Genomic DNA, 26,738 nt, shown 5'->3' with positions numbered 1-26,738 from the left:
TGGACGCAAGAAGACGAGCAGCATCCTCCATTGCATGCTCTGTCATGATGTTCTGCCTTTCAGCAGGGCCAAGCAACCAATGGACAGAAAGCTACTGAAACCATAAGCCAAAACTAAACCTTTCAAGTTGATTCTCTAAGGTATTTTGTCACAATAACAGGAAGCCAAGAGGTGAGATGACTGGATTTGATGAGAAGGAGGAGAACTGGATGAGAGGGGAAACTGGACATGGCTTTGACTTTGTACATGATCCTGGCACATCCCCCTGACACTGGCAGGATCTAAGCAAGGGGGATATGCACAAGGCTAACATCACCTCCAATGACCACTTCACTTGTCCTCAACACTCTTGCAAGTCCTCCATGCTTCTTCAGTCCTCATCTAAAACTAATCTCTCTCAAGTGGGTGTGTGGGTTGGCCTTCACTCAAAATGCTGGGCAGTTGGAGGCCTCTGGTTGGAGAGGCTTAGACACCAAAGGGTTTTGCCTGAAAGAGCCACCAGCTTACCAGAACTCAGCCTCTGGGTGTTCTGCTGGTCTTGCTGCTGTTGCTGCTGCCGCCTGGCCAGCTTCTTCATCTGGGAAGATAAGAAACACAGGATTAGTCAGGAGCCTGCAGAGGTTCACTCAGTGAGAGAGAAACAGAGGGGCCAGGGCCCTCTGGTGAGAGATGCTATTTGTAAAGTCGAGGAAGTGTTTCTCCAGTTTTTTCACAGTCCAGGAGCCTTGTGAAGTAGTGCCTCAAGTCAAATGCAGCTGGCAGAGAAGCAATGCAAAGCCTGTCTTCAAAGAACATTCCTCTCTGCAAGAACCAGTCACTGCTAATCCTTCACCAGTTTCGTGTAAGACAATCAGAAGTACCTGGGTGTGGGCTTTGCAGCCAGGATAGATGTGGAATGATGGCGGCTGATGAGGTGGGATTGAGGATGTTCCAAGAAAATGCCCTTCACTCCACATCTACTGGCCCTCCAGAGAGATTCATGCCTCTGGGTAAGAAGCTTAGTACCAAAGCAAATACTTATCCCACTTGTATATCAAACTGTGTTCTGGGGAACACTGGGATTCCACAGGATGTTAACACGTACTTTGAGAAAGCAGGGGAATGTGATTTTTTTTAATCAATTTCTTTATTGCAAGATTTCTCAGAGTTTTAAATGTGTACTTCTGCTTAGTGAATCTATGATTATGGGAGCTTCTCAAACTTACTGCATCATGGCATCCTCTTCTAATGAAAAAAATACAACAGCCCTGTTCTGAGGATTCAGTGATGGAAATACTAACTTAACCAGTCATCATCAGGTAAGGAGAGAGCAAGTTACCACCCACTAATGGCCAGGATCTTGGCAAAACAGACCATGCCACATACATTTTTAGGGATAGGAGGATAAATGAGTGAAAACTCTCAAATGAAACCCATAATGGGAGCACTCGAGCCTTTATAGGTTTGAGGACACTGGTGATTGGGGCTGTCTGTGCTGGTGAGAGGCAGATGCTGGAAAATGGGAGTAGAGGTATTTATCCTGCCCATCAGTCATGGGTGTTTGGGGGTGTTTCTTTGAAATTTTCAAAGAACTTTACAATTTAGAATAAATAACAATTAAAGAATAAAATTAATAAGCAAAATTAAATAATATGGTATTAAGCTAGACATGATGCACACCTATAATCCCAGACCTCATGAAGCTGAAGTAGGAAGAGACCCTCTCTCAATCCCTACCTGTTTCCCCAAAGAATACAGTTTTACTGAAAGACACAGAAAGACATTTATTCATATAGATGGCAGTCAGATTCACAGTCATGGCCACTAAGAATACAGAAGCCACTTTGGGGGGAAAAAAGAAAAGAGAAAACCCTTTTTCTCTTTCCTTTTTCAGGGACACTATATCTTCAATAATCATGGACAACATAATTTTTAATCAAGAAAACTACTTGGAAGATGAGCATGGTGCCATGAACCTGTTGTCTCAATTACAGCAAGAGGCATAAATAAGAGTATTGTGATGCAGGCCATGAAAAAATCAGACTGTATCCTAAAATTAACCAAAGTATCTGGTAAAACAAGCTGAGGAAGAATTCAGCAACTCCAAGCAAATGATAGTTATTGTTCTGTGAGTAGGAGAGAGCCACAGTGCTTTTCAGTATATTTTAATGAACAAATTGGGAGAAAAAAATGTATTATTAATTTAAAATTGTAAAAAAAAAATAAAGGAAAAAGAGCTAGAGGCAGGGCTAAAGTGGTAGAATGCCTGCCTAACAAGTGTGGGGCTCTGAGTTTAAACCCCAATACTGCTGAGAGACAGAGAAATGGGGAGAGAGATGGAGAAGAGAGAGACGGAAGTAGACATTGGTGGAGGAGAGAGAGAGAGAGAGAGAGAGAGAGAGAGAGAGAGAGAGAGAGAGAGAGAGAGAGAGAGAGAGAGAGAGAGAGAGAGAAGCTACTTTGTTCAGGAATTCAGGAAAGAAAACAAAACTTTGCTTGGCAGCAAATGAAATGCCCTACTGCTGCTACTTCAGAAAGCCAGCATCACAACATCAGACACAAGTGAAAAGCAGATTACCTTAGCTCTCTGGTTCTGGAACCACACCTGGACGACACGGACACTCAGCCCGGTTTCTGCAGCCAGCGTCTCCCTCACCTTGAAAAGAATTGAGCATTACTAGCATCTCAGGGTAGGAGGCAGAACATCTCCTGTGCAGTACATAGACAAGGTCCCAGCAAGGAGGCCAGCGGGCTGGCTGCAGAGGTTAGCTTCTGAGCTCCTGATTCACGTTCAGTATAAACCAGGACAGAAGCACATGCTTTTCTGCAGGCAGAGGGGGTGTACTTCACCAGGTAAAAGCAGGGAACACTCAATATAAATGCACATTCCCAGGAAGTGTTTCTGGCTTTTTCTTATTCTGAAATTAGGCCTTCACATGATTCTGAGACATGGTAAGACTCTATTGCATTTTAGCTGTAGGCATTGCTCATATATTTAACTTATTTAAAGAGAAGTAAAATGAAAATAACTTTGCAAAAACAAACAGTTTTCTTCTCTTGCTTAAATTCATTGACCTAAAACTTTTGGTTTTCTCTCCCTAACTCTAAGGGACTTTGGATGTTGTTCAAAGGTTCCTATTTACTGTTGTCCTGAGTGAGCCTTACTCAGAGAGAACAAGACATAAAACAAGAGCCATCTGCAACCTGGTAGGGCCCAGGAGACAACACTGATGCAGGAGCACACATTGGGTGCACCTGGAGACAAGGATGGTAGGGATGCAGGTGATAAAGGAATGTGTTTAAATATCTTCCAGCTATCTGGGCCACAGCAAGAGACTGGAAAAACTGTGAGAAAGGGTAAGACCAGGAAACACCGATTTCTAGAGCAGAACTGAGAGATGCAAACCTTCTTGATAAGTGTCCAGAGATGATAGGCTGGAAAGAACCCCTTAAATAAACATGTAAGTCCTGCAAATTGAGGACTTAGAAAATACTTCATCTTGACCCTGCTACTTTGGGTAAGGCTTAAGAGAAGAAGAAAGAATAGACTAGATATCCAAGAAACATCCTTCTGCTAAGCCAGCTACAACAGAAGGACACAAAGGGGACCCCTGCACCTGCTGAAACCCTATCCCTGCCTTAGGGGCCCAGCTCAGAAACCACCTGCTCTACAAAGCCTTGCAGATTCCCCAGACAGAAGAGACCTCCCTCACATCTCCCAGTAATCCTTCCTTAACATCACCACAGCTCGCTCGCTGGTGCTTCCGTTGTGTGTGCACTCACGTATCTTCATCGGCACACAAGTATCAACATGAGACTCTATGGAGGCTAAGAGTTTGTCCTGGAATGGTTGGTCTCTGCACACCTATTTTGAGGGCCTCTCACTTTCTAGCAGTACTTCACTTGGAGCATAGCCAATGACAGGGAAGAAAAAGTTTCGAAGTTTAATCTTTTTCTCATGTCAGAGTGTGGCCAAATGTATTAACCGTTCAACACACATTAAGTGCCCCCTCTCCTGCTTTTTCCTTTGGATTCTGAGATTTAAAAATAAATAAACTATCAAAACACTGAGAGGGTTTTCTTGGGAGGGGGTAGATAATATTTAACTTCTTATCTTTATGTAGTTGTACAAAGGGGTTACCATTCGACATGTTGGTTTATAAGTATCAATGACACTGAGTGTTTTGCACACATATTCACAGCAGTCCCACTTGTATCAGCCCCAAAGTAAACACTGTATTCCTCCATAGATGAAGGAACAAATAAGCCATGGCCTATGCACACAGTGGAACACCAATTAACAGCAAGATGGACTACTATATGAATGAGTCCCCATCACCATATCAAACTCTATCCCCTCCTCTCATAAAAAAGAGTACTACAGCTGATACTAACACAAGGAGGAGGAGAGGAGTCGACTTGGCTTGCCATGTAATCCTATTGCTTGCCATAAAATAAAATAAAAGATGTGAACCAGAGTCTTTTGGACTTGGTATACTTATAAAAAGGCATGAAGTGATTATATTAGTCCCAGAGCCATAGCTTAACTGTCCCTGTAGTCTGCAATAGAGCTTCTGTTCTCTTTCATTCATTGTCTTGATTTTCCTTCCCCACATCTTGGACCCCAGCTGCCCAGTCATCCAGGTACACACAGGAGAATGGAGCGCTCTTCCTTTTCTGCCGCTTTCCCCTAATACCTTTCTGCAGGGCTTGGAAGAAACCTCAAATGAGGCCTTGAATGCTCTCCTCTGCTGAGTTGTCAAGATGGTTCTGGGACGTTTAGGGCGCTTGTGATCCTTGCCATCCTCAGTGGCTCCTTTTCCTGCCCCATGGGATGACTTGCAAAGACTTTCTTCATCATCGCTTTTGCCTAGACAAAATAGAAAACAATGTGGTGAGTCCTTCAGTTACTTCTTGGAGTTGTATATTATTAAGTAACAAGACTCTTGGATGCCACACTCCCAGGAGGATGGCTTGGCATGTGAGTAGAATAAGCTGTGAGGTATGGTTTTGATAACTTTTAGGAAGAGGCTAAGCAAAGCTCTTCTGAACCCCAAGGCAGGAAGCAGAAAGTCCACTATGACACCTCAGGAGTTTACCAGAGTGATGTCCTGTCTCTGAATCTCCCAGTGTAGCAAGTTAGACATCTTTCTATGACCCAAAATTTCTTCAGGTTCAAAACTGTGACGTAAGAGGCTTTAAGGGGCTGTTGTAAAGATCAGAGGCAGAGAATTTGTTTTCAGCCAAGGGCCATTTGGATAATTACAACATTATTCAAGGGCCATAAAAATGATCCTCAATTCAGACATCCAGGGGCAGCTGAAAAGAAGCATCTGCAAAGCACATGTGTCTATCATGTACCAAATGATTTTGTGGACTTTATACAGCCCAAAGGCAGGATGGTCCCCATCCCTGGAAGGCATCTGAATGCTGCCCAGCACATGATAAGTGCTTAGTATGTGTAAGTTATTAATATGATTTCCTAAATTATGTTTTTCCAAAATATATCTGGAGAAGTCACACGCCACTTCCTAGACACTGTGTCAGGAATTCTAGCTGCCACAGGAGACAAAAACATTATTGTTCAAAATGGCATGGAAGGAAAGCACTGGATTACTTAAAAGCACAGATGACTAACACCAAGTGACCAGCTAAGACCAGCAATGCCTCAAACATGTGTACCTATAAAATAAGCAACTCCCTACTAAAGTAACTACAAGGCTTTGTGGAATAATTCCATTCTGTAAGCAGTGAGGAATACAGGGATCTGTAAGGAAAATCAAGCTTTGAACATCCATCACATTCTTTCCTGGGCACTCAGATACAGAGACTTCAATCCTTAAAAAGTGCAGCTAAGGTTTAGGAAAAGACTATGTAAGAGAGATTCTGTTCTAAGTTGTTCACTAAAGCCTTTGGTATCAAGTAGGTAGGTCACACCTGTAATTCTAACTTCACAGAAAGGGGAGGTCCCAGACAACCCAGAAGGAGAAGCAAAAACTGAAAGGAGGAAGCAAACAATGAAGAACCTCAGGGAAATAAGGAGAGGACAAAAGATAGGACAGATTCACCCTTCATCCTACTCTTCCATGGCTTAGAAATTCTCCCGGCCTCCATGTTTCAGCCAAGGAGTTTCTGCAGTCAGGTGAAGAAGACACTTCTCTGGTGTTACCAGGCAGACATCCTACCCAAGCTTCATGCAGATTAGCAAGGCAGGTGACTCCAAAGGGGCCAGGGCTGAAGGCCAGCCTTAAAAATGAGAAGCAGGACAAGCAGAAAAGGTCAGATAAGTTGATGTTAGGCGAAATGAACCCCAAGATAAGTATTCAAATGGTTTTTCTTTCTTGCGATTGTTTCTAACATATTTAAAAGATGATTTCTTTGTTGCTTTGTATGTCCCTCCCCCACAGTATAACCTCTGTTTTCACTGTTGGTATACTTTGTGGAGGGGAAGGGAAAAAACAAATTGTTTAAATAGGGATACAGATGGACCCATTACAACAATGAGATGTACAAGACAGTGTCAAAAAAGAACTTTACAACTTTGGCGGGGAGGTGGGGGGGGGGGTGGATGGGAAGGGATGGGAAGGGGAAACAAAGGAGGAGGCTACAATGCTTGATAAGAAATGTACTCATTATCTTGCCCATGTAATTGTAACCCCTCTGTACGGTATTTTCACAATTTAAAAAAAACAAAAAACAAAAAAAATGAGGAGCAGGACAACTTGAACACAACACATCTTAAAATGAAACTATGTTACCTTCAAACATCTCAAGTTCTATCACTGTGGTCAACAAAATAATATTTGCATGTCTTATGGAGTCCAAAGATTCTTTTATGTTATTGTGAAAATACGATACAGAGGGGTTAACAATTACATGGACAAGGTAATGAGTACATTTCTTACCAAGCATTGTTGCCTCCTCCTTTGTTTCCCCTTCCCATCTTACCCCTCCCATCCCCCCAGTCCAAAGATTCTTTTACTGTCACTGTTGTACCAAATACAGTTTCGTGTAAATGCTTAATAAGTTAGATAAGGTAACTAATGAAAATGTAAAGCCTAAAATAATAATAGTGGCCCAGGGCTGGGAATGTGGCTTAGTGGTAGAGTGCTTGCCCAGCATGCATGAAGCCCTGGGTTCGATTCCTTAGAACCACATAAACATTAAAGCTGGAAGTGGCACCGAGGCTCAAGTGGTAGAGTGCTAGCATTCAGCAAATTAAGCTCAGGGACAGTGTCCAGGCCCTGAGTTCAAGCTCCAGGACTGGAAAAATTAAAATAAAAAATAAGAGTGGCCCATAGGCTGACACTATCCAGGAAAAGAGGCATTGTGTCTACAAGCATGGGCTTTTGGACTCATCTACACTTATGCTTGAATTCTGGCCCTACTGGTTACTGTGCTAGATTCTGAATGTACTCATAAAGACTCATCCTCAGATACTCATGAGGAAAAGTAATTGTGTTGTCAGAATTAAAATGAGCTGATAGATGTACAGGGTTTAAGCATTGTTTAGGTTGTGATAGGTGTTGAACAAATAAATGATGGCCATCATTTCATCCTAAAAACTATTCTTGATCCAAGACACATACTGTCAGTCAGTAATAGTCTCCTATTGATCAGAGGTCTGTGCTAAGATTTTGTGTTACCAGTGTTCATTTATCTCTTTTTCTGCAGACATGGATTCTCAACAACAGACCAAGTCAGTGGAAAGCAAGTGTGGGAGTGGGGCTGGTTCCGGAGAGGGTGTGATTGCTGGAGTATGTTCCCAGACAGGGCCTGGGGGATCCTCCCATTGCTGTCACGATACCCAGCCTTCCCTAGGACACCTGCACGTTTCCAAAGAGCTGTTACCCCAACAAGGAGAAGGGGAAGAGAACCATCTCCAAGGCTAGACAGCCCTACAGGGAACTGCTTATTCTTTCTCTGTCACCCCTATACAGAAGACAGGGAAGAAAACAGGATGAGGAGAAGGAGAAGGAGGAGGAGGAGGAGGAGGAGGAGGCGGAGGAGGAGGAGGCGGAGGAGGAGGAGGAGGAGGAGGAGGAGGAGGAGGAGGAGGAGGAGGAGGAGGAGGAGGAGGAGGAGGAGGAGGAGGTGGTAGTGGTGGAGGAGGAGGAGGGGGGGAGCAATAGTCATACTGGTTTGTCTCTATAGTGTTCCTGTCACTTGTATGGTTCATTTTCCCCTGATTCCTCCTTTCTGCTACCTACAATCACCTTTATTCTTTCTTCAGGTCCCTCATTTTGTCTTCCCTGAAGTACCTTATGCTCTGGAATAGAACTTCTCTGTAGAATTACAGAGAATAACATTTTTCATCTTCATAGGCTCTGTGTTTTCTTTTGCATTTCCTTATGTCTTCCATCCTAGAGGGCAGAGGGTAGCCCCAGGTGATATGAATGGAATAGGTGTGCTCCAATCAAGCTGCATTTCCTAAGCAGGCAGGAGGCTAGATTTGGCCTCATGCCAAAGTGTGCTGACTCCTGGCCCTAGACCTCATAATCCTGTTCTCCATCAAAACTTACATGTTCCGATTTTGGGAGTTCTGATTCTAGGAACAGAAAGTGCTGCTCATGGGATACATGGTGGAATCAATGGCTTGCATGATCTAATGTGTTCTCTTCCATGGTCAACAACACACATGTTTAACAAGAAATGCTTCTACTCTTCTCAGGTGTCCTAGGCAGGTCTGGGTAAGAGAGAAGCCAAAGATGGAAGGAAAGAGCAGCACCTTGGCAAGTCACGAAGTACAGAGACACATGTCACCACATAGCTGCCAACAGGAACTGACATGGCTATCTATCACCGGGCTCCAGCCGCTGAATCGACATATGGATATGGATATGTCAGGGGCATAACATTATCTTTTGACTTTCTTTGGGTAATTCCAAAGCTGCTCCTTGGATGTTCAATGACGCCCCAGTATGCTCTTTCAGCAAGGAAGACCTGCTGGATTAGAGTTCCAACTTCTCCATGCAAACATGCAGTGTCGGCTGGATACTGCTGGCTTGCCACTATACACCCAGCCATTCAGAAGGCTGAGCTCTAAGGATTGCCGTTCAAGGCTAGCCCAGGCAGGAAAGCCCAGGAGACTCTTATCCCTAATTAACCACCCAAAACTCAAAAGTAGAGCTGTGGCTCAAGTGGTATAGTACTAAGAACACCAGGCCCTCAGTTCAAGCCTCGGTACTGGCAAGAGAGAGGAAGAGAGAGAGAAAGAAAAGAGAGAAAGAGGAGGGAGAGGGTGGCAGGGAGCGAGAGAGAGAAAAGAGAGGGATAGAGAAGAAAAAGAAAAGAAAGGGAGAGAGGAAAGGGGAGAAGAGGGGATGGGAGGGGAGGGGAAGGAAGAGGGATGCAGCATTTGAAATATATACTTGTCAATTTGCCCAAAGGCAAGGAAAAGTCTAACAGAGTCAGGAGATTTTTCCCAGAGCCAGGAGGAACACCGAGGAGCAGAATTACGAAGGAAAAGCTTCAAACAGCAGAGAAGCAGAGCAGAGGGGCGGCCCCTCTCCCTTGCCAGAGACTCCCACACCCAGATGCAGGCTGGAGCAATCCCTCATAATTTAAGCTGACACCCCTCAGCAGAGATGAAAGAAACACCACTCCACGTGCTGCTCGCCGACAACAAATGTCAGCATCCCTGGAGGCCATTTAGACACAAGCACAGCATAAATCTGACTGCTAGTGGGGAAGTCCAGAGATCAAGTCTCCTCGCACAACCTACCAGAATGAAATGAATCGGCTTGGCATAAAGTTTGAGCATGTTTCTCAAGGCCTTTCTTTCCCCTTTCTTGTAAAAAAAAAAGAGGGGGGAAAGTCTGGAATAGTTCAAGGCTGTGGCTCCCACACTTCTGTTCCTCCCACTGGCTTATGACATAAGCAATCGCAGATGAAAGACCCAGCCATGCTTTATGGCTGGGAGATGGAGCTGCACTACCTGTGGGGTCGTTAGATTCATTGCAGGTTGTTGGACAAATCCCAAGGGCCCATAAACAGGGGCATGAGATATCTAAGCTTGGCTCAGGAGGTGAGGGCAAGGGAAAGGATTGAAAGACCCTCATGTGAGGGGAGAGAGAGAAGCAGGGATAGTCTCAGATGCTTCCCCAGTGATGAGCCTCATAAATGTCTTTCAGGCCAAGGGAGTAGAGGAAGGGTCTGGGGTTTGTTGAGGGTGAAGGGAGGAGGGAAAGAAATAAGGGAGGGATTTATGAAGCCAGGAAATACAGGAAGATATTTCAGTTGCTGCCCTGAACTATCGGGTTGGAATTCCATTCTTCCTGTGAACAGAGGTGGTCACCTCTGGGTAGGGTGAACTGAGAGGGGCGTTTCAAAATGCAAGAGACAGCAGTATGGGTCTTTGGGAAAACAAAGTCTGTGCAGCTACTGTTTTGAATCCATCTTCCATATTGTTTTTCAAGAAGATCCCAACTCAGACTAAATACAACTCCAGTAGAAGATGTGAGCAGGAACTTGCTAATTTAATGACGCACTTGGTCACCATTTGGTGAGGGCTCGTACCCACACTATTGTGAGGCTCTGCACAATGGAAAGCTGAGAGCTGGGGTAGATGAGAGGGACCCAAGCCCCAGTGGAGGGAGGAAACTGGTGAAGAATACACAGTGCAGTGTGGGTGTCACCTGTACTGAAAATGAAACACAAAAGATGAACAATTCGCCAGATTAAAAAAAAGTACAGAGGGCCGCCAGGCACTGGTAGCTTACACTCATACTACTAGCTACTCAGGAGGTTGAGATCTGAGGACAGAGGTTGGAAGACAGCCCAAGCAGAAGAGTCTATGAGTCTTATCTCCAATTCATCTTCAAAAAGCCAGAAGTAGAGGTATGGCTCAAGTGGTATAGTATTACCCTTGAGCAAAAAATATAAGCCAAGTAACAGCCAGAGACCGTGAGTTCAAGCCTTACTAGCAGCATTTTTAAAAAAAAGAGTTGAGAGGAAATGGGATGCTGAGAGACCAGAGGTCTGACAGCCAGATAAGGGAAAGTTCCTCAAATAAACCCTCCTAACCTGCCATAGAGCACCCAGCTTTGTCCAAGGCACTGTGAAGATGAATAAGAAGTGTAAGAATAACCTCTTGTTCTTAAGAAAAAGAAAAATAAGTTGGGGAGGTTAAAATGCAAGAGACCAAAAGAATGTAAAATAGTATCTGGTTAAGTACATATGGTAAAAACTAGAAATAAAAATATTGAGCATTTAGAAGTGTCGATTAGCCAGAGAGGCAGTGAATGAAGAGGTAAGGGAGGCATGGGTTCGGAAAGTCAAGTAGGTATTCCACAGAAGGGATCATCCTACTTGGGACTGGAAGACAGATGAGAATATGTACAGAGATGAACAGAAGGTCATTAGGGTCTCCAGCAGAGGGTGCACCTCTGGGGGAGAGAGGAACTCAGTATGGAGAGGCCACCTGTCCATTGGCAGGGTCCTGATGTTCCAGTGCTGTTGTGATTGGTAATAATGAGGCTTGCATGATGGACATGGGGCTCTGTGGCTGGAGCTACATGGGAAAAGTGTGAGCACAGAACATGGCAGACCAGAGAAGGCACAAGTATCAGGCCTTGAATTGCTGTGCTAGTGTGAGGGTGATCCTGAGAAAGTTTCTTCAGTCCAAGCAGTAGACAAAGACTCTGAGGAAGAAAAATAAGATGTCTATGTTTCATGGACCAGTACAAATTTCATCTCAATTCATCTTTGCTGCACAGCATAGAAGGTCTTATACTCTCCCCCCAGCTAAGGCATAAACATTGCCTCTGGGAACTTCAAGAGCCTGCCCCAGCACACAAAGGACCCAGATGGCAGGGCTATGTTTCAAGTGAGGTTTATTTATAGTCTCAAACCCCTTCTCAGAGACACCCCTGTAGGGAGAAAGGAACCTAGCTTTCTAACCAGTAAATCAGGCATAAGTAAATGACATGAATTTTCTGGCCAAAGTGTAGTGTAGTGGGGTGTGTGTGTGTGTGTGTGTGTGTGTGTGTGTGTGTGTGTGTGTGTGTGTGTGTGTGTGTGTGTGTGTGTGTGTGTGTGTGTGTGTGTGTGTGTGTGTGTGTGTGTGTGTGTGTGTGTGTGTGTGTGTGTGTGTGTGTGTGTGTGTGTGTGTGTGTGTGTGTTTTGTGTGTTGGGGGGGGGGAGACAGACACTGAATGTTCATTCTCTATGTTAGAAGAGCATACGGAGTGACAGAAGTAACAGGCCACAACATTTTTGTTAGTAAACTGTACAATTAGGGATAAAACTTCTCACACCCTGAGAATCATCTCCAAGATGATTTAAAGATTCTTATATGCTTACCTAATACTTGAAATGTATCATTTTACAATTGCTTCTTTTTAAAAACTGCTTCTGCTACCATTGTACAAGGCAGGAAATACATAAATATATCCTCAACCCTGTTTGTGTGCTAGTTCTGGCACTTGAACTTTGGGCCTGGATGCTGTTCCTGAGGTTTTTTGCTGTAGGCCACCAGTGTACCACTTGAACAACACCTCAGCTTCCAGCTTTGGAGGGTTAACTGGAGATAAGAGTCAGGGACTTTTCTACCAGCCTCTCTGGCTTTAAAAGGCAATTGTGAGATTTCAGCTGCCTGAGTAGCTAGGATTTACATGCATGAACCACCAGTGCCCAGCTATCCTCATCCTTTTTAATAGATGACTAAACTGAGGGTGGGATGTGTGGAAAAGTGTGGTGACGGCGGTGGTGATCTCTTGCTGAAGGGCACACAGCTGGGACACTCTTTTATTCTACTCCTCACCTGCCTGCCTCCACACCACCCCCTCCCCGCCAAAGATCCATGGATATTTGGTGCTTGCAAAATGTCAGGTGCTGCACAATTTCAGGCCCTGCTGCTTTTATTAAAGAGTGCAGAAAGAAAGGGCTGGAAGGAGAGGCTGGAAAAACCATTCTTTTCAGTCCCAAAAGGACAGAACTTATTCAAATCCTCTACCTTCTGCCCCACCCTGGTCCTGCTTTTTCCCCTCTCTCCCTCCTCCCCCTCCCTCCTTCCTCCCCCTCCCTCTGCACACTACCTGCCCAGCCTCTGCAAACCTCTGCAGGGCCAAGTTCAGGGACGATCTCCAGTCATAGTGCACTAAGCGTATCAAGAGCAGAACAGAACAGACAAAAGCCAAGTTGCACTCCTGAGTGAGGTTACAGGTAAAAGGTTCCAAGAAAGACACCTTTGTTTTGCGATGTCCCCTGTGGATGGGGCTTCTGTGCCAGGTAGGGGAGGGGCCAGGCAGGTCAGCGCCAGGGCATCCTGCTAGGCAGCCAAGCAGGCCCCACTGGGGCTGTGCCTCTCCACTCCTCAATTCTGGCAGCTGGCCACAGCTGGATGTCTTTCCTTCTGCCTTCCTCAGCTGGCTGGTTGCTCATGAAGGGAGACCTTGTGCTTGGGAGGTTTGTAGGGAAACAGAATGGTATTGGTCCAGAGTGGTGGAATGATGACTAATGATTTGCAACGGTTTCAGGTCTTTTCACATTTGAGTAGGGCTACACTAACACTGCTCCTGTCTCTCTTTTCCTACACACAAACACACATATGCATATACACACACATATACTGAGTCTTTCCCTCTGAAAGTTTACATCTTTTTCCTTCATATCTGATTAAAAGTAAAACATAATTATATATGGTATACATAAAACATATATACATATATATGTATATATATGCATATGTATATATGTATACATATATATACATATATATATATATATATATATATACACAGTAAGCAAGGTATATGCTTCAAACTGTCACATACTACAAATACCTACAGTCCCAGTGTCCGAAGATTCCGCCACACCAACCCCATTGTACTCAAAGCAAACATAGACAAATGTGCATGAGTCATGCCTGTAATCCTAGCTGCTCTCAAGGTGGCTGAGATCTCAGAATTGCCTTTCAAAAGCCAGCCCAGACAGGCAGTAAAGTCCTTAAGACTCTTTTCTCCAATGATCCACAAAAAAGCTGCAAGTGAAACTGTGGCTCAAGTGGTAGAGTATTAGCCTTGAGCAAAACAGCTTAGGGTCAGTGCCCAAGTCCTGAGTTAAAGCCCCAGGACTGGTGTGTGTGTGTGTGTGTGTGTGTGTGTGTGTGTGTGTGTGTGCGTGCGTGCGTGCGTGCGTGGGTGCGTGCGCGCGCGCGCGCACACACACACACACACACGAAGTTGCTTGGATAACCACAACTGACCAGATTTCTTGAACCCCTGGCCAAAATACTGTGGTTCTGATCAGGCACTCTGCTGGTTTGGTAAGGTGAGCAGAAACAGAAACCACCAATATTCAGCCAACTTTGGTGTCTTTATATTCCAGTCTATTCCATAAGACAAAGACAGAGCAGGTCATTATTATGACTTAGCTATTGCTATGACTATTGCTATGACTTAGCTTAGATGACATTTATTTCACTCGAACTACAACCTAAATATCTCTTTCCTTGTTATTGATCCCACCAATCATCCACTGTTTCACTAGTACCCATAAACTATGTTGCAGTAAGCACAGGAGAAAAGGCCATGACAACGAATTCCGTAACTATGATAATGATGGCTAGAGGAAACTGAAGAAAAGGAAAGAGAACCAAGCAGAAAGGGAGGGGAACACTCCAGAGTAGGTACAATGGCACAACTTGTGGTGTGGACTAAGACATGTAGTCTTCAACGACAGCTTTCTAGAAAGGCAGAAGCATGAGGCTAGGAAACCTTCAGTGCTGTCTAGAGATTTTGATAGCTATAATTCTTAATGGACATGAATACAAGATTAGGTAAGGAAAGCATAAATATGCTTCACAGGAGACTTCTCTCTAAATGTAGTTTAAATCCAGTATAGTGTGCAACAAACTTTAGAAACTGTTGTTGTTATCCTTGAGTGAAATTGGGTGTCCCAAGATAGCCCTTTGGTGAAATCTTCGCAAACAGCACATCACTACATCACCAGTCTTAGCTAGCCTTGACTTTCTACCACTAAACAATCTTCTTCTCAATCCTGTTATTATTTGTAAGGCACAGTTTACCATAGAAATCAGAGTAGGAGGAAAATTACTGCTACTCTGAACCTTAAAAACTAGCTAGAATAGCCGCTGCCAAATTAACTACACCTCAGAAGCAGTGTCTGAAAGCTGAGCAGATTGCTGGGACATCCCACAGAACTTCCCTTTTGATGGGTCTGGGATGGGGTCTGAGCCTTCCTAGCCTTAATGGTTTCCCAGGAGATGATAATGATACTGATCCAGGAACCATGCTTGAAAATCACTGATGCAGAACAGAATATTCCTTCCTCTTCCTTCTGAATATGCACCTTCTGAATATGCACAGAAGGCCATTTGCAAGATCCTCTGAAGAAGTAATGAGCAATGATAACCCCTTCTATTTTTTTGTAGTGTTGGAATCTCAACACCTTTGTATTTTCATCCCGGCTGAGTTTTTTATCCCTTTCCAATTATTTCAAATCCTCAATGATTCGTGCTAGATTTGATAATTAAGGAGAATTTAAACTATGTTTTTTTTTAAAAAAAACAACCCTGTTTTCTACCTTAAAATAATGAGAATGACTGGAGGAAAAGGTAAATATGGTATAGAGCAGTGACCTAAGGTTGATATGAACAGGGCTGAGATTGGTAAGCATTGCCTCAAATACTCTGCCAAGCACAAGTACTTCTCCCTCCTCTGTCAATGCAGTGGCTACTAAACACCAGCTCCACGGGTATACAAGCTAGTAGGAGAGTAGCAAGCCCTTGAAAGGCATCTGTATCCACCTCATGTTCAAGTTTCTCTTCATCCCCCTTCTCACCTCCCTTTCATTATCACCTCTTTCAGGGCTGAAGTGAAGTGCTGAGCAGCCCTTCTGTTTGCCAGACCCTGATGATTTCAGAGCTGTGCATCTCTCACAAAATATCAAAGTTACCCAATGTGCCTGTTTTGTGGTGTCTTAGATCAAACTTTAAAAATGTCCTCCACTGGAGGTTCAGCTGTTTCATCTTTGCTGATACAGGTGAGAGCTGGAGCAAGAGATTATCAGAAAGCCTGACCAAGGAGAAGCAACTTGAAATGTGGAAAATGTAGGTAGCTGATAGACTCTTAACAGCAGCTGTGGCTTCACATTGCTATCAGGTGGTTAAGTCTGCGTAAATTTTTTTCTATCACATACCTGCTCTGTGTAATAGACCTGTACTTTAGAAGCTGTATATAGACTACACTTCCATCTGCTGAATTAGACTTTCCCACTGAAAAAATTCTTCATTTTATAGAAATTTTATCTTCAAGGATAAATATTTTTCATATACAAAGGATACAGGATCCTCTTTTTTTATTTAATTTAATTTTATTTGTGAACATACTGTACAGAGGGGTTACAATTACATGGGCAGGATAATGCATACATTTCTTACCAAGCATTGCAGCCTCCTCCTTTGGTTACAGGATCCTCTTATCCACCTATTCATTTATTTTATGCCTAACACACCCATCCAAAAGAAAGAGTCCCAGAGAACACAGTGAAGTGGAGAAGATGACAGGTGAGCAGGCTTTTACAAAACTGGAGGAGACATGTTTTGATAAAGTATAAGATTCTGGAGCCTCCAATAAAGAGAGATCTAATGTGATCATGGGAGGTGGTGCAGGCTTCTGCAAGAAGATCTGTAGACAGTAGGATATGTATAACAAATAAATATAACACAAAGGAGGCAAAAGCAAGAGTATTCTAGCACACAAGAGAAAGCTGGGGCATTGACAGTAAAGAAGAGTAAGCTGTGCTGACTCAGAAGTGCCTTGTTTCCATTTCCTATAATACAGAGTCAGCAGCATGAACTGTTAAGAGAAGGCCAGAAGCATTGCAGAGACCTGGATTTGAAGCTGATTCTTTTGGAAGCAAGTTAATTTTTTCCAAATCTCTCAGCTTCCAATACTGGGTACACAGTAAGCGTCGAAATTCAAACCACCAGTGTACTACAGTTTTGAAGTGGTATCAGTATGAGAGAAATGCCAGTTATGGTAGCATACACCTATAATCCAATCATGGAGGAGACTGAGGCAAAATGATCATAAATTCAAGAGCAGCCTAGACTACATATTGACAAACTAGCATGGGACACATAGTGAGACTTTGTTAAAAATGACAAAATGAAAGGAGAGAGAGAAAGAGAGGAGAAGGAGGATGAGGGAAAGAAGAAGAAGTAGAAGGAAAGAGGAGGAGAAAGGGTTGAGGTGGAAGAGGAAGAGGAAGAGGAGGAGAAAGAAGAAGGAAGAGACAGGAGGGAAACAATTGTTAAAAAAAGAGGAGAGAAAAACTGTAGCCATAATTAAGGAAAGAATCATTCATTAGCAGCTTATAATTATCTGGGTATTATAATTATACCCTTTAAAGGGAATTTCAGTTCATACCTGCAGTGAACATTTACTGATGACCCATAATGCTGAAGCCTTGGGTTCAGGTCCTGACAGTACAGTAGTGAATAATACATACAACTCCCTTATTTCAAGTAGGAGTCACCTTTTTTGAGGGGGAAGGACATATTCAATAAGTAATGAGCCAAATCATTTTAGAATATAAGTCAGATTTAAATGGCTATAGGGCACTGATGCGGCTATAGGACAATGATGTCTGTGATGGTGAAGGATGCTATTTCAAATGGAGTATTTAGCAATCTCATGGATTAAGATCCTGATGAAACAGTGGCATTTGAAGGTGAAAAGAGCAAGCAAATTGATTGGTCAACTTAGGGCAGAATGCCCCCAGGCAGAGGTCATGTCCCAGGCTAGGTCATAGTCCATAAAGAGGAAAATAGTATGAGATGAGGTAAGAGGCACGTGCCAGATCATGACAGGTTTAACCGAAGCTGTGACAGGGTGTTTAGATTTAATTTAAGTAGCATGAGAGGCATTAGCTAGTCACTGGAAAAGAGAAATGGGAAGTCAGAGGAGCTACAGAAACCAAGGTGTTTCCTTGACCTCCTTCTGCCTCAGGTGCTATGACCCTGGCAGCTGCTGAATCTTCACGTCTTCACATCCTGCCAGCTCACACCTGACAAGCCGTGGACGCTTCAGCTTCGGCACCAGCAGCTATCTCGCCTGCCCAGTCTGTCCCTCTGCTCTGTCCCTTTGATGCTAATTTGTACATTGTCTCGCCATCCCAATCTGTTTGCATCTCAATAATCTCAAAAAAAATCTCAGCTGCAGAGCATCATCAATTCTCTGAACTAAACTCTTTTTTAAATGTTGACAGTTGCTCTTCCCCACCAGGATGGCCTTTGCCAACTTAATTACTGAGAGTGACAAAGGAGTGCACAGGTGTGGTGAGACTGTCCCTGCATTTGCCCAGGATTTCCAGGCCTGCGTTTCACGAGCCATTCTGGAAACCAAGTTATTCACTCCCTAACTTCTTTTATCTTCCTTGCAGCTAGTTTGCTAAGCTTATACATAAGAAGAAATTACATTACGGATGCAAACATTTACCCCCGGATACACACTTCAAGTCCTGGACCTGCTGGAAGTGAGGACTAGAGTTCTAGGGGCAATCAGCACCATGGCCAGATCCCAGAGGCCAAAGACAAAAGGCTAAAAGGCCAGTAAGAACTTAAAAACAAAAATCTTACTCCAGACAGGAGAGATAAAATGAACAATGGACAGAATGTCATTTCTGCTTGTAAAAACTCCCTCCAATTTGTCCAACAGCTGAACTTCTATGTCACATACAGCCCAAGCAGTTAAAAACACATGCTTTAACTACATCCCACATAACTTCTAGGAATAGAAAAAATTGAAATGATCTCTGTAATCTGTCCTAGAAATGTTTCATCAAAAATAGGCTGGCTTTAATTGTAAAACTATGTCTTTATTTTATGGACCACCAGGGAAGAAAACAATGTAGCTGACTAAACTTTTGCTGTAGTATTTTATGATTATGCTAGGTCATTTCCACTTTTATATATGTTAAAAATGGAACCAAAAGTAGTATTTTAGAATAAAAAACAAAGGCAAGACATGGCTTCAGATACTCAAGTCCTCTTAAGCCAGATAGGCTGTTTAAATTAATAGCCATTATACATACTGCCAAAGGCCATCTACAAATTTAATGTAATCCCCATCAAAATCTCAATGATGTTCATTAATGAGCTAGAGTAAACAATTCAAAAATTCACATGGAACAACAGAAGACCTCAACTAATCAAACCAATTGTAGACAAAAAAAAAAGCAAGGCTGGGAAGGTGGCTCAGTGGTAGAGCGCTTGCCTTGCATGCCTGAGGCCCTGAGTTTGATTCCTCAGCACCACATAAGCAAAAAGAAAAAAGCCAGAAGTGGTGCTGTGGCTCAAGTGGTAGAGCACTAGCCTTGAGCTGAAGAGCTGAGGGACAGCGCCCAGGCCCAGAATTCAGGCCCCACGATTGGACACCCCCCCAAAAAAAGCAATGCTGGTATTATCACAATCCCAGACCTCAAGCTCTACTACAAAGCTATAACAAAAACAGGTTGGTACTAGGACAAAAACAGGCCCAAAGATCAAAGGAATAGACTAGAAGATCCAGAAATAAAGCCATACACCGAAGTTATTTGATATTGATAAGGAATCCAAAGATATAAGGTAGAAAAAAGATAGCCTTTTCAATCATTGGTTTTGGGAAAACTGGACATCCATATATAGAAAACTAAAATTGGATCCCTGTTTGTCACCATGCACTCATCTCAACTCAAAGTGGATCGAAGACCTAAATGTCAGACCTGAAACTTTGAAACTACTGCAAGATGGAATAGGAGAAACATTAGAACTTATAGGCATAGGTAGGAAGTTTTTGAGAAGAGTCCGAGGAGCATAGCAATTAGGAGAGAGATTTGACAAATGGGGTTGCATCAAAATAAAAGGTTTCTGCACAGATAAGGACATAGTTACTAAACTAGAAAAAGTTAACAGATGTGGAAAAGTCTTCACAAACAATCATTCAACAAAGGCCTAATATCCAAAATATACAAGGAGCTCAAAAAACTCCTAAGCCAATCAATAAATAGGCAACGGAACTTAAGAGACTTCTCAGAGCAAGAAGAAGTAAGAATGGCAAATAGGGGGAGTCAGGAGGGAAAAAAGTGGGAGAAAATGAGGGAGGGGTTAACACTGTTCAAAATGAAATGTACATATTGCCTGACTTATGTAGCTGAAACCCCTCTGTATATTACCTTTACAATAAAAATTTAAATTAAAAAATTCAGCAAATAGATACAGGAGGAAATGCTCAACATCCCTGGCCATAAAGAAAATGCAAATCAAAGCATCTTTAAGATTTCATCTCACCCCAGCTAGATTAGTCACCATTAAGAATTCAAACAACAGATGCTGGCATTGTTGGTGGAAATGTAAACTAGAACAACGATTCTGGAAGGAAATCTGAAGGTTCTTCAAAAAAATTAAACTTCCCTATGACCCACACATACCATTCTTGGGCATCTACCCCAATCATTACAAATCAAGATAAGGAAAAGACACTTGGATATCCATGTCCACTGCTGCATTATTCATAATAGCCAAGTTATAGAAACAGCCAGATGCTCTATAACAGATGAGTGGATTAATACAATGTGGTTTATATACACAATGGACGTTTCCAGTTGTTAGTAGATGAGGGCCAGAGATGCAAAGTGGAAAGCTGTATCCTGCCACAAATGCTACATCTATGCAAAAGCATTTAGGGCACCATGGTGGCTGAGCTGAGTATGGTTCATTGCATCTGAAAAAGAAGTGTTTTTAAGGCAGTTCCCTCTGTTAACAAATGTTGCCCCACTGAGCCTAGGGTCTAAGAAAACGGGGGTGGGGGGTGAGAAGTTGGGTTCAGTAAAACCAGTCTTCAAAGTCCCCAAAGAGTGGGGAAGGCTGGAGACAGATACACCTCTGTGCTAGAGCAACAAGACGCCCCAGAGAGAGGTGTTGAACAGCTCAGGGAAACCCTACACCTTGGGTAAAATCTCCACCCCCTCCCCATGACTCCTTCTTATTGGTAGATCTGGCATCCAGGCTCAGAGACTTAAGGTTCAAAGAGAGGAAGGTATTTTTCCATTCTTTTCTTCAATACCCAGAAAAGCATGAGAATGTGCCAGTACCTTGTTCTACCAACCTATCGAAGGGAAAAGCCAGGTCTTTGTGGGTCCCCTGTACATACAATATAGAGTAGGTTTGCAATCTTCTGGAGTGCTAGGAGACACTACCAGAGGAAAGTGTGGTGGAGAGTGAACACTTCCCAAGGTATTTTTCAGAGGACGCTTCTGCCATCTTTTCCGGGTTTAGTTAGAGGGGCGAACCCACTTTCTCCAAAGCAGAAGTGTTTCCCAGGTGTAGCTGATTGTTCAAGAAGAGACTAAACTGATTACCTGTGCATGCAGGTATAAACCAATTCTTGGAGAAAGTGCTAGAATCAATGTCACATTCCCCTTGGCATGTTCCGCTTTTCAGCGGCTGTGCCTGGTATCCTTTGTCCTTCTTTAAAGAACCCCAAATCCCCCTGGTCACACCCCAGCTGCTAGATTAGGTGATGCCAGCTGTGGCTTCTTGTGTCCCTGTCAAGCAACCAAATGTGCAGCTCCCTAACCATATGAAAAGAGCACTTTGGTGGGTCAGGAAGATGTCCTTGGCGGGTTGCCACTTCTTGGATTTCCTCACTCTTTTGCCAGTGTAGAATGGGATTGCTGAAAGAACCAGCAGAAACCCGGAATAGATGTAGATAATAATGAGTGCCCTTTGTTGAGCAGTTACTTAGAACTAGGAACCACAATACACATCTCTTCTCCAAGGCTCACAATGGTCTACTTTAACAGGATAGAAAGGGAAGCTTGCAACACTTACTCAAGGTCAGCAGCTATGAGGGTGGAGGAACTGGAAATTTAACACAGATATCCACAACCCCAAAGCTTTTGTTTTAAAACAATGTGTTCGCTGATGCTCTGCCTTCCTACACTCTCCTATTTCACCAAATCGCGTCCACACACATCAAATTGTTGCCAGTTTATTCACAGACAATAAGTTATTACTCATTATACTGAAGTCCATTTGGACTATTTCTTATATATTTCATATTGTCTCTGTTGCCAGGGAGCTGGTCACAGAGATGATGTGACTCAAGTGCAGACTGAATGACACTGGAGGTCATGGGAATAAGGAGGGTCATGTGGAATATGTGGGCCTGAGTGTGTATCTGTGTGCACACACTATTATACCACGTACTTCGAGGGAAAGTGATTTTAGCAACTCGTCCAAGCCATATACCTGAGTTCTCTTACATGTATTCTCATGCTGTGTGGGGCTGGGATGCAGCAAAAATGTGGACAGACAGAAGATGTAATCAGTGACAGTGTGGGAGAGGGAGAAAGGCAGCATCGCAGGAGATTTATATACCAAAAAAGAAAAAGGAGAAAGGGTTAAAGATCACTTTCCTAATAGTTCAGGGGTCAATAAACATTTGAGCCTATGTGCTCCCTAGTAGTCAGACAGAATAACTCACAGCTACCCAGAGATAGCATTGCAGTGGATAGATCTGCAGACAACACTCACTAAGATATGCAGGTATCGTCAGCTTGTGCTTACAGTCTTTATGCCCTATATTTGATGGGCTCTAAACTGAAACTTTCCAGCCAACAGACTTCTGACCCCCAACCCAGAAAGCTAAATATATTTTTTTTTGTTTGGAAATTTCTTTTTTTTATTTTATTTTATTTTTTTAATTTTATTTAATTTTATTTAATTTTATTTTATTTTATTTGAGAACATACTATACAGAGGGGTTACAATTACATGGGGAAAGCTAAATATTTTAAACAAGATTTTAAACAAGATTCTAGAAAATGCTGACCTTCTGGTTCTAGGATATGTTATGAGAACCATTGCTCTACTGATATTTGGTGTACTGTTATTGTGTATGTCTGCCCATTTCCAATGGCCATGCCATCCCAAACAGCAGAGTCAGTGAACACATCAGTGAAAAATTAACTGGTTTTAGACTCTCTGCTTCTGTTATGTCAAATCCAGGTTTGACCTTTTGTTTGAACCCTAGATCCATGTGCCCACTCCCCACTAACTGTCTACATTCACTTGGACCATTAAACCCTTCAAACAGCATGCCCATCCAAATTCACTATCCAAAGCCCTCTTTCCTGTGCTTTTCCTTTCCTTTTCAGTTTTCTTTTATTATCTTTGAGTGGTTGTACAAAGGAGTTGCCACTGAACAAAGCAGTTTATGAATACAGTGCATCTTGATCATTGTCACTCCTTTCAACATTTTTACCCATCCTTCTCCTATCCATGCCTCCTCTCATTCTGCGTAATTTTATAGGATATATACTGCATTCCTGACTGCGTTCTCCCCCTCCTCTGCTCTTCATTCATCTGCCCCTTTCCCCTGAACTTTCTTCTTGTGAGGTCACTAGTAATACAATTTAGGAATCTTCAAGTCACCACCCTCAACTTCCTTTATGTAATACTAGTCCCATAATCTCTAGAATTTAAATTCCTGGATGGCAGATGTGCATCAGGTTTTGTTCAGCATTGTACCCTTAGCAACACTCACTCCCATGCCTGACATACAGCATTCACCGAGAATTGGATGAGTATGAAAATAGATGAATTCTGTCTGGCATCTCTCACACAACAGCCTCCTTCCCATCTTGCCTGCCTAACAACATCCTCCAAACTCCAGACCTCAGTTCTCTTTTAAAAGAATGGACTAAGCCCCATAACCCTGTTCACAAACTTTGGACTGGACTTCTCAAAGCCTTAAGAATGTATTCAAATAAGCTGCTCAGAACACTTCATGTTTGAGTATTAACCTTACCATTCATCTATATTAGGGTCTGAGCATCCCCAAGGAGCCCTATGCTCCAGCCCTTCCTCCCCTACAGGAAACAGTCATGCTACACAGCACCCGCTTTCCTAACAGCACATTCATTTACCATGCATCACCTGCCAATGACCAACGGTCAAGTCCAAGTGACAATGTCATACCCTTTGTAAACCATTTCCCAAACCATCTTCTGGGTGAATACAAATACGCCTGGAGAATTACTGCTCCCATCAGTAGGGTCCACAGCACGATGTACCTGTAGCATACCATTTGTGTGTATTTTATTGTAATCATCTTCTAACAGAAGTTTCTTCCCCTCTGAGGAGGCTAGTGCCTGCCACCCAGAGGCATTTTCTCTGCCTCTGGTAACCAACTGCTAGTGTCTAGCCCAGTGTCGGACAGATAGTACCGCAAATGTTTGTTGAACAGGCCTCAATTTAATTTAGTTAGCATCAATCAGAGAGTAAGGAATAAACAAACAGTGGTGGACTTAGTGAGACTAATTCTCTGAAGTCTTCACCGCCAAGGCCACACTAAAAACTAAAGTAATTACTTGGGCAGATATTTCATGAAAGGAGGGGAACCATTTGCATTTGAATGATCTAGTGAGGATTTTCTGCTTATTGATGTTTCTGGAATTTTTCATATAATGGCTTCAATTCTTTCATTCTTTCATGGTAGAGAGAGTAGGCCAGAAAGTTAATCTATCAATCACACTCCCATCTGAAACCAGGCACCTTTCAACCAGTGCTGGCCGAACAGAAAACATCCATAGAAACCAAGGTTTTAGAATGAATGCCCTAATGCAGAGGCTGAAGGGCCCGCTACGTTCCAATTCAGCCCACTAAAGAGCGCTTAGGGAAATGCCAGGAGGTGCTAAATTGCTTTCCTGATATTTAAATAACCTCACATCTGGCCCCCATTTATTTATGTCCTTACAAGTCTCAAGGTTGGGGCCGGAAGAAAAAGAGTGGGGCCCGGAGGGAAGACAAGGTAGAAAATTCTATCTGTGGTACGGTTACCATTCAGGAGACCTGGTGGCTAAAACCAACGCAGAACTTGGCCCTGGGAGTTAGGTGTCAAGTGTGCCTGTAGGAATAAAGGTGCAAAACCTGAGAGTAAGAGGTTGGTAATCTGTCTCCAAAATGTTGGCATGATCCTTTATATTGAGCGCGCGCGCGCGCGCGCACGCACACACACACACACACACACACACACACACACACACACACACACACACACACACACACACACAGCGCGCACCTGCTTTGGAAAACCCCCTCTTGCTCACTCGCAGGCGAGCCCGAAGGCGCGGCTCCGCCAGCCCAGAGCCGGCGGATTTACCGTGGCATTACTTTTAATTAACTCTGCGGCGCGGCGCGGCGCGGGAGCGTGGGGTGGGCACTAATCCCGGGCCCGCCTGACGTCACCTGGGAACGCGCAGCAGCGCGGGGCAGCGCGGGGCCGCAGACGACCTCACCGCGACCCGACCGGGCCTCCGCCCGCGCGCGGGGGCTTTGCTCCGCGGGAATTAAGGGAAGGAGAAATGTTAGTACACTTTTAATTGGAAACCGAGGTCTTCTTTCAGAGCGGCTTGTTTACTCAGGATTGGGCATTAGAACTCAGGGGAGGCTCTAATTGAAGTGACGGCTTTGGAGATTATGGGGAACATATGGCCCTACCGCCGGGCTCTTTATCTGCATTTTCTCATAAAACTGCCGTCCGTGTGTGTTTCAGCGTCCGCCCGGCCTCTCACATTTCTAAAGGGTCTTTGAAGAGCGGAGGCGGGGGTGGGCTGGTGGGTAAGGGGGCGCCCACTGCGCGCGGGGAATGGGGAGCCCCCAGTTCCTTGCGCTCTCTTGCAACGCATCCTGGAGCTCCCCAGATCCTGGTAGTTTACCTGGAACAAGAACCGCACCTAGGCGGCCTTCAGTCCAAGTGCTGCTGCTCCAGGGAAAATGAGAGCTGGGAAGAAAAGTAAGCAGAAGGGTGATTGCCTGGCAGGGGTGTAATTCAAACTGTTGTGAGCAGCGGCGGGAGGGAGTTGCCAAGGTAACGGGAGATTCCCACTCAGGGTCCAGGAAAGGAAAAGCTCCTTGTGCTGCTTGGTTGAAGCCAAGCCTTGTACACAAGAGATGCGGGCACACAGATGTCTTGGGACAGAATTACATTATTTTCTCCATGTCAATCATCAATCGATCGATCGATCGATGCAACATCATCCACACACCTTTGCAGGCTCTGGCATCAACCAGCTTTGCCACATCCTTCCTGTATCCAGAGCTGCCGTGGAAAATACAAGCCACACAGTTGAATTAGAATTTCTGATAAACAATTTTTATATCACACTGAAAAGACTGATTAAAAACATTATTCCCTGTTTAACCAAACTTCATATATCACCGCACATACCCTGGATTTTTGTTTGTTACATCTCACAACCCTAACTACACCTGCTCACTCCAGGGGAAATACTGCCTTCTGTCATACTCCAGAATTGCCCTGGCCCCGCACCAAACTCCTCAACAGGGAAGAACAGCTGATCAAAGCTCTACAACTCCATCCTGAGTCCCACCACCTGGGCCAGTGGTCCCCAATCCTGGCTGCTCTGCATGTTAAGCTCTCCTAAGGAGCTCTCCAAACTGCACGATCATGGGCTGAAGCCCAGACAGACTAAAATCTCCTAAGGCCCTTATCACAGGAATCTAACACTTAAAATTGTGTGTGTGTGTGTGTGTGTGTGTGTCTGAAGAGTAATTTTTAGGGGGTGACTACTTTAAAGAGCACCCTATAGTGTTATCTATCTAGTGTCTTTCTCCATTTGAAAGCACATTTCACAAGAGCAGTTACTCCAGCACTTTCATAGGCCTGTTACATATTCTGCGCTTAAAAAAAATGCTCAGCAGTCCAATTTTCAAATACTTCTTTTTTTGG

At 43.7% G+C, this 26,738-nt stretch overlaps 1 protein-coding gene across 1 annotated transcript in view; it reads right to left on the bottom strand.

Moving 5' to 3' along the window:
* The window catches only part of Lmx1a (LIM homeobox transcription factor 1 alpha), a 137,449-nt gene that overhangs the window by 5,310 nt on the left and 105,401 nt on the right, over positions 1-26,738 (bottom strand). The window contains exons 4-6 of the mRNA XM_070034056.1: positions 4,677-4,849; positions 2,558-2,635; positions 508-577 (exon numbers count right to left, since the gene is read on the bottom strand). Of these exons, the coding sequence (XP_069890157.1) occupies positions 508-577; positions 2,558-2,635; positions 4,677-4,849 (321 nt within the window). The remainder of the gene's footprint in view (positions 1-507; positions 578-2,557; positions 2,636-4,676; positions 4,850-26,738) is intronic.

This window comes from Dipodomys merriami, unplaced genomic scaffold (assembly GCF_024711535.1).
Source record: "Dipodomys merriami isolate MVZ:Mamm:240054 unplaced genomic scaffold, mDipMer1.0.p SCAF_24, whole genome shotgun sequence".
In the NCBI taxonomy this organism is placed as follows: domain Eukaryota; kingdom Metazoa; phylum Chordata; class Mammalia; order Rodentia; family Heteromyidae; genus Dipodomys; species Dipodomys merriami.
The sequence above is the reverse complement of the archived record's forward strand: the minus strand, read 5'-3'. Positions and strand labels throughout refer to the sequence as shown.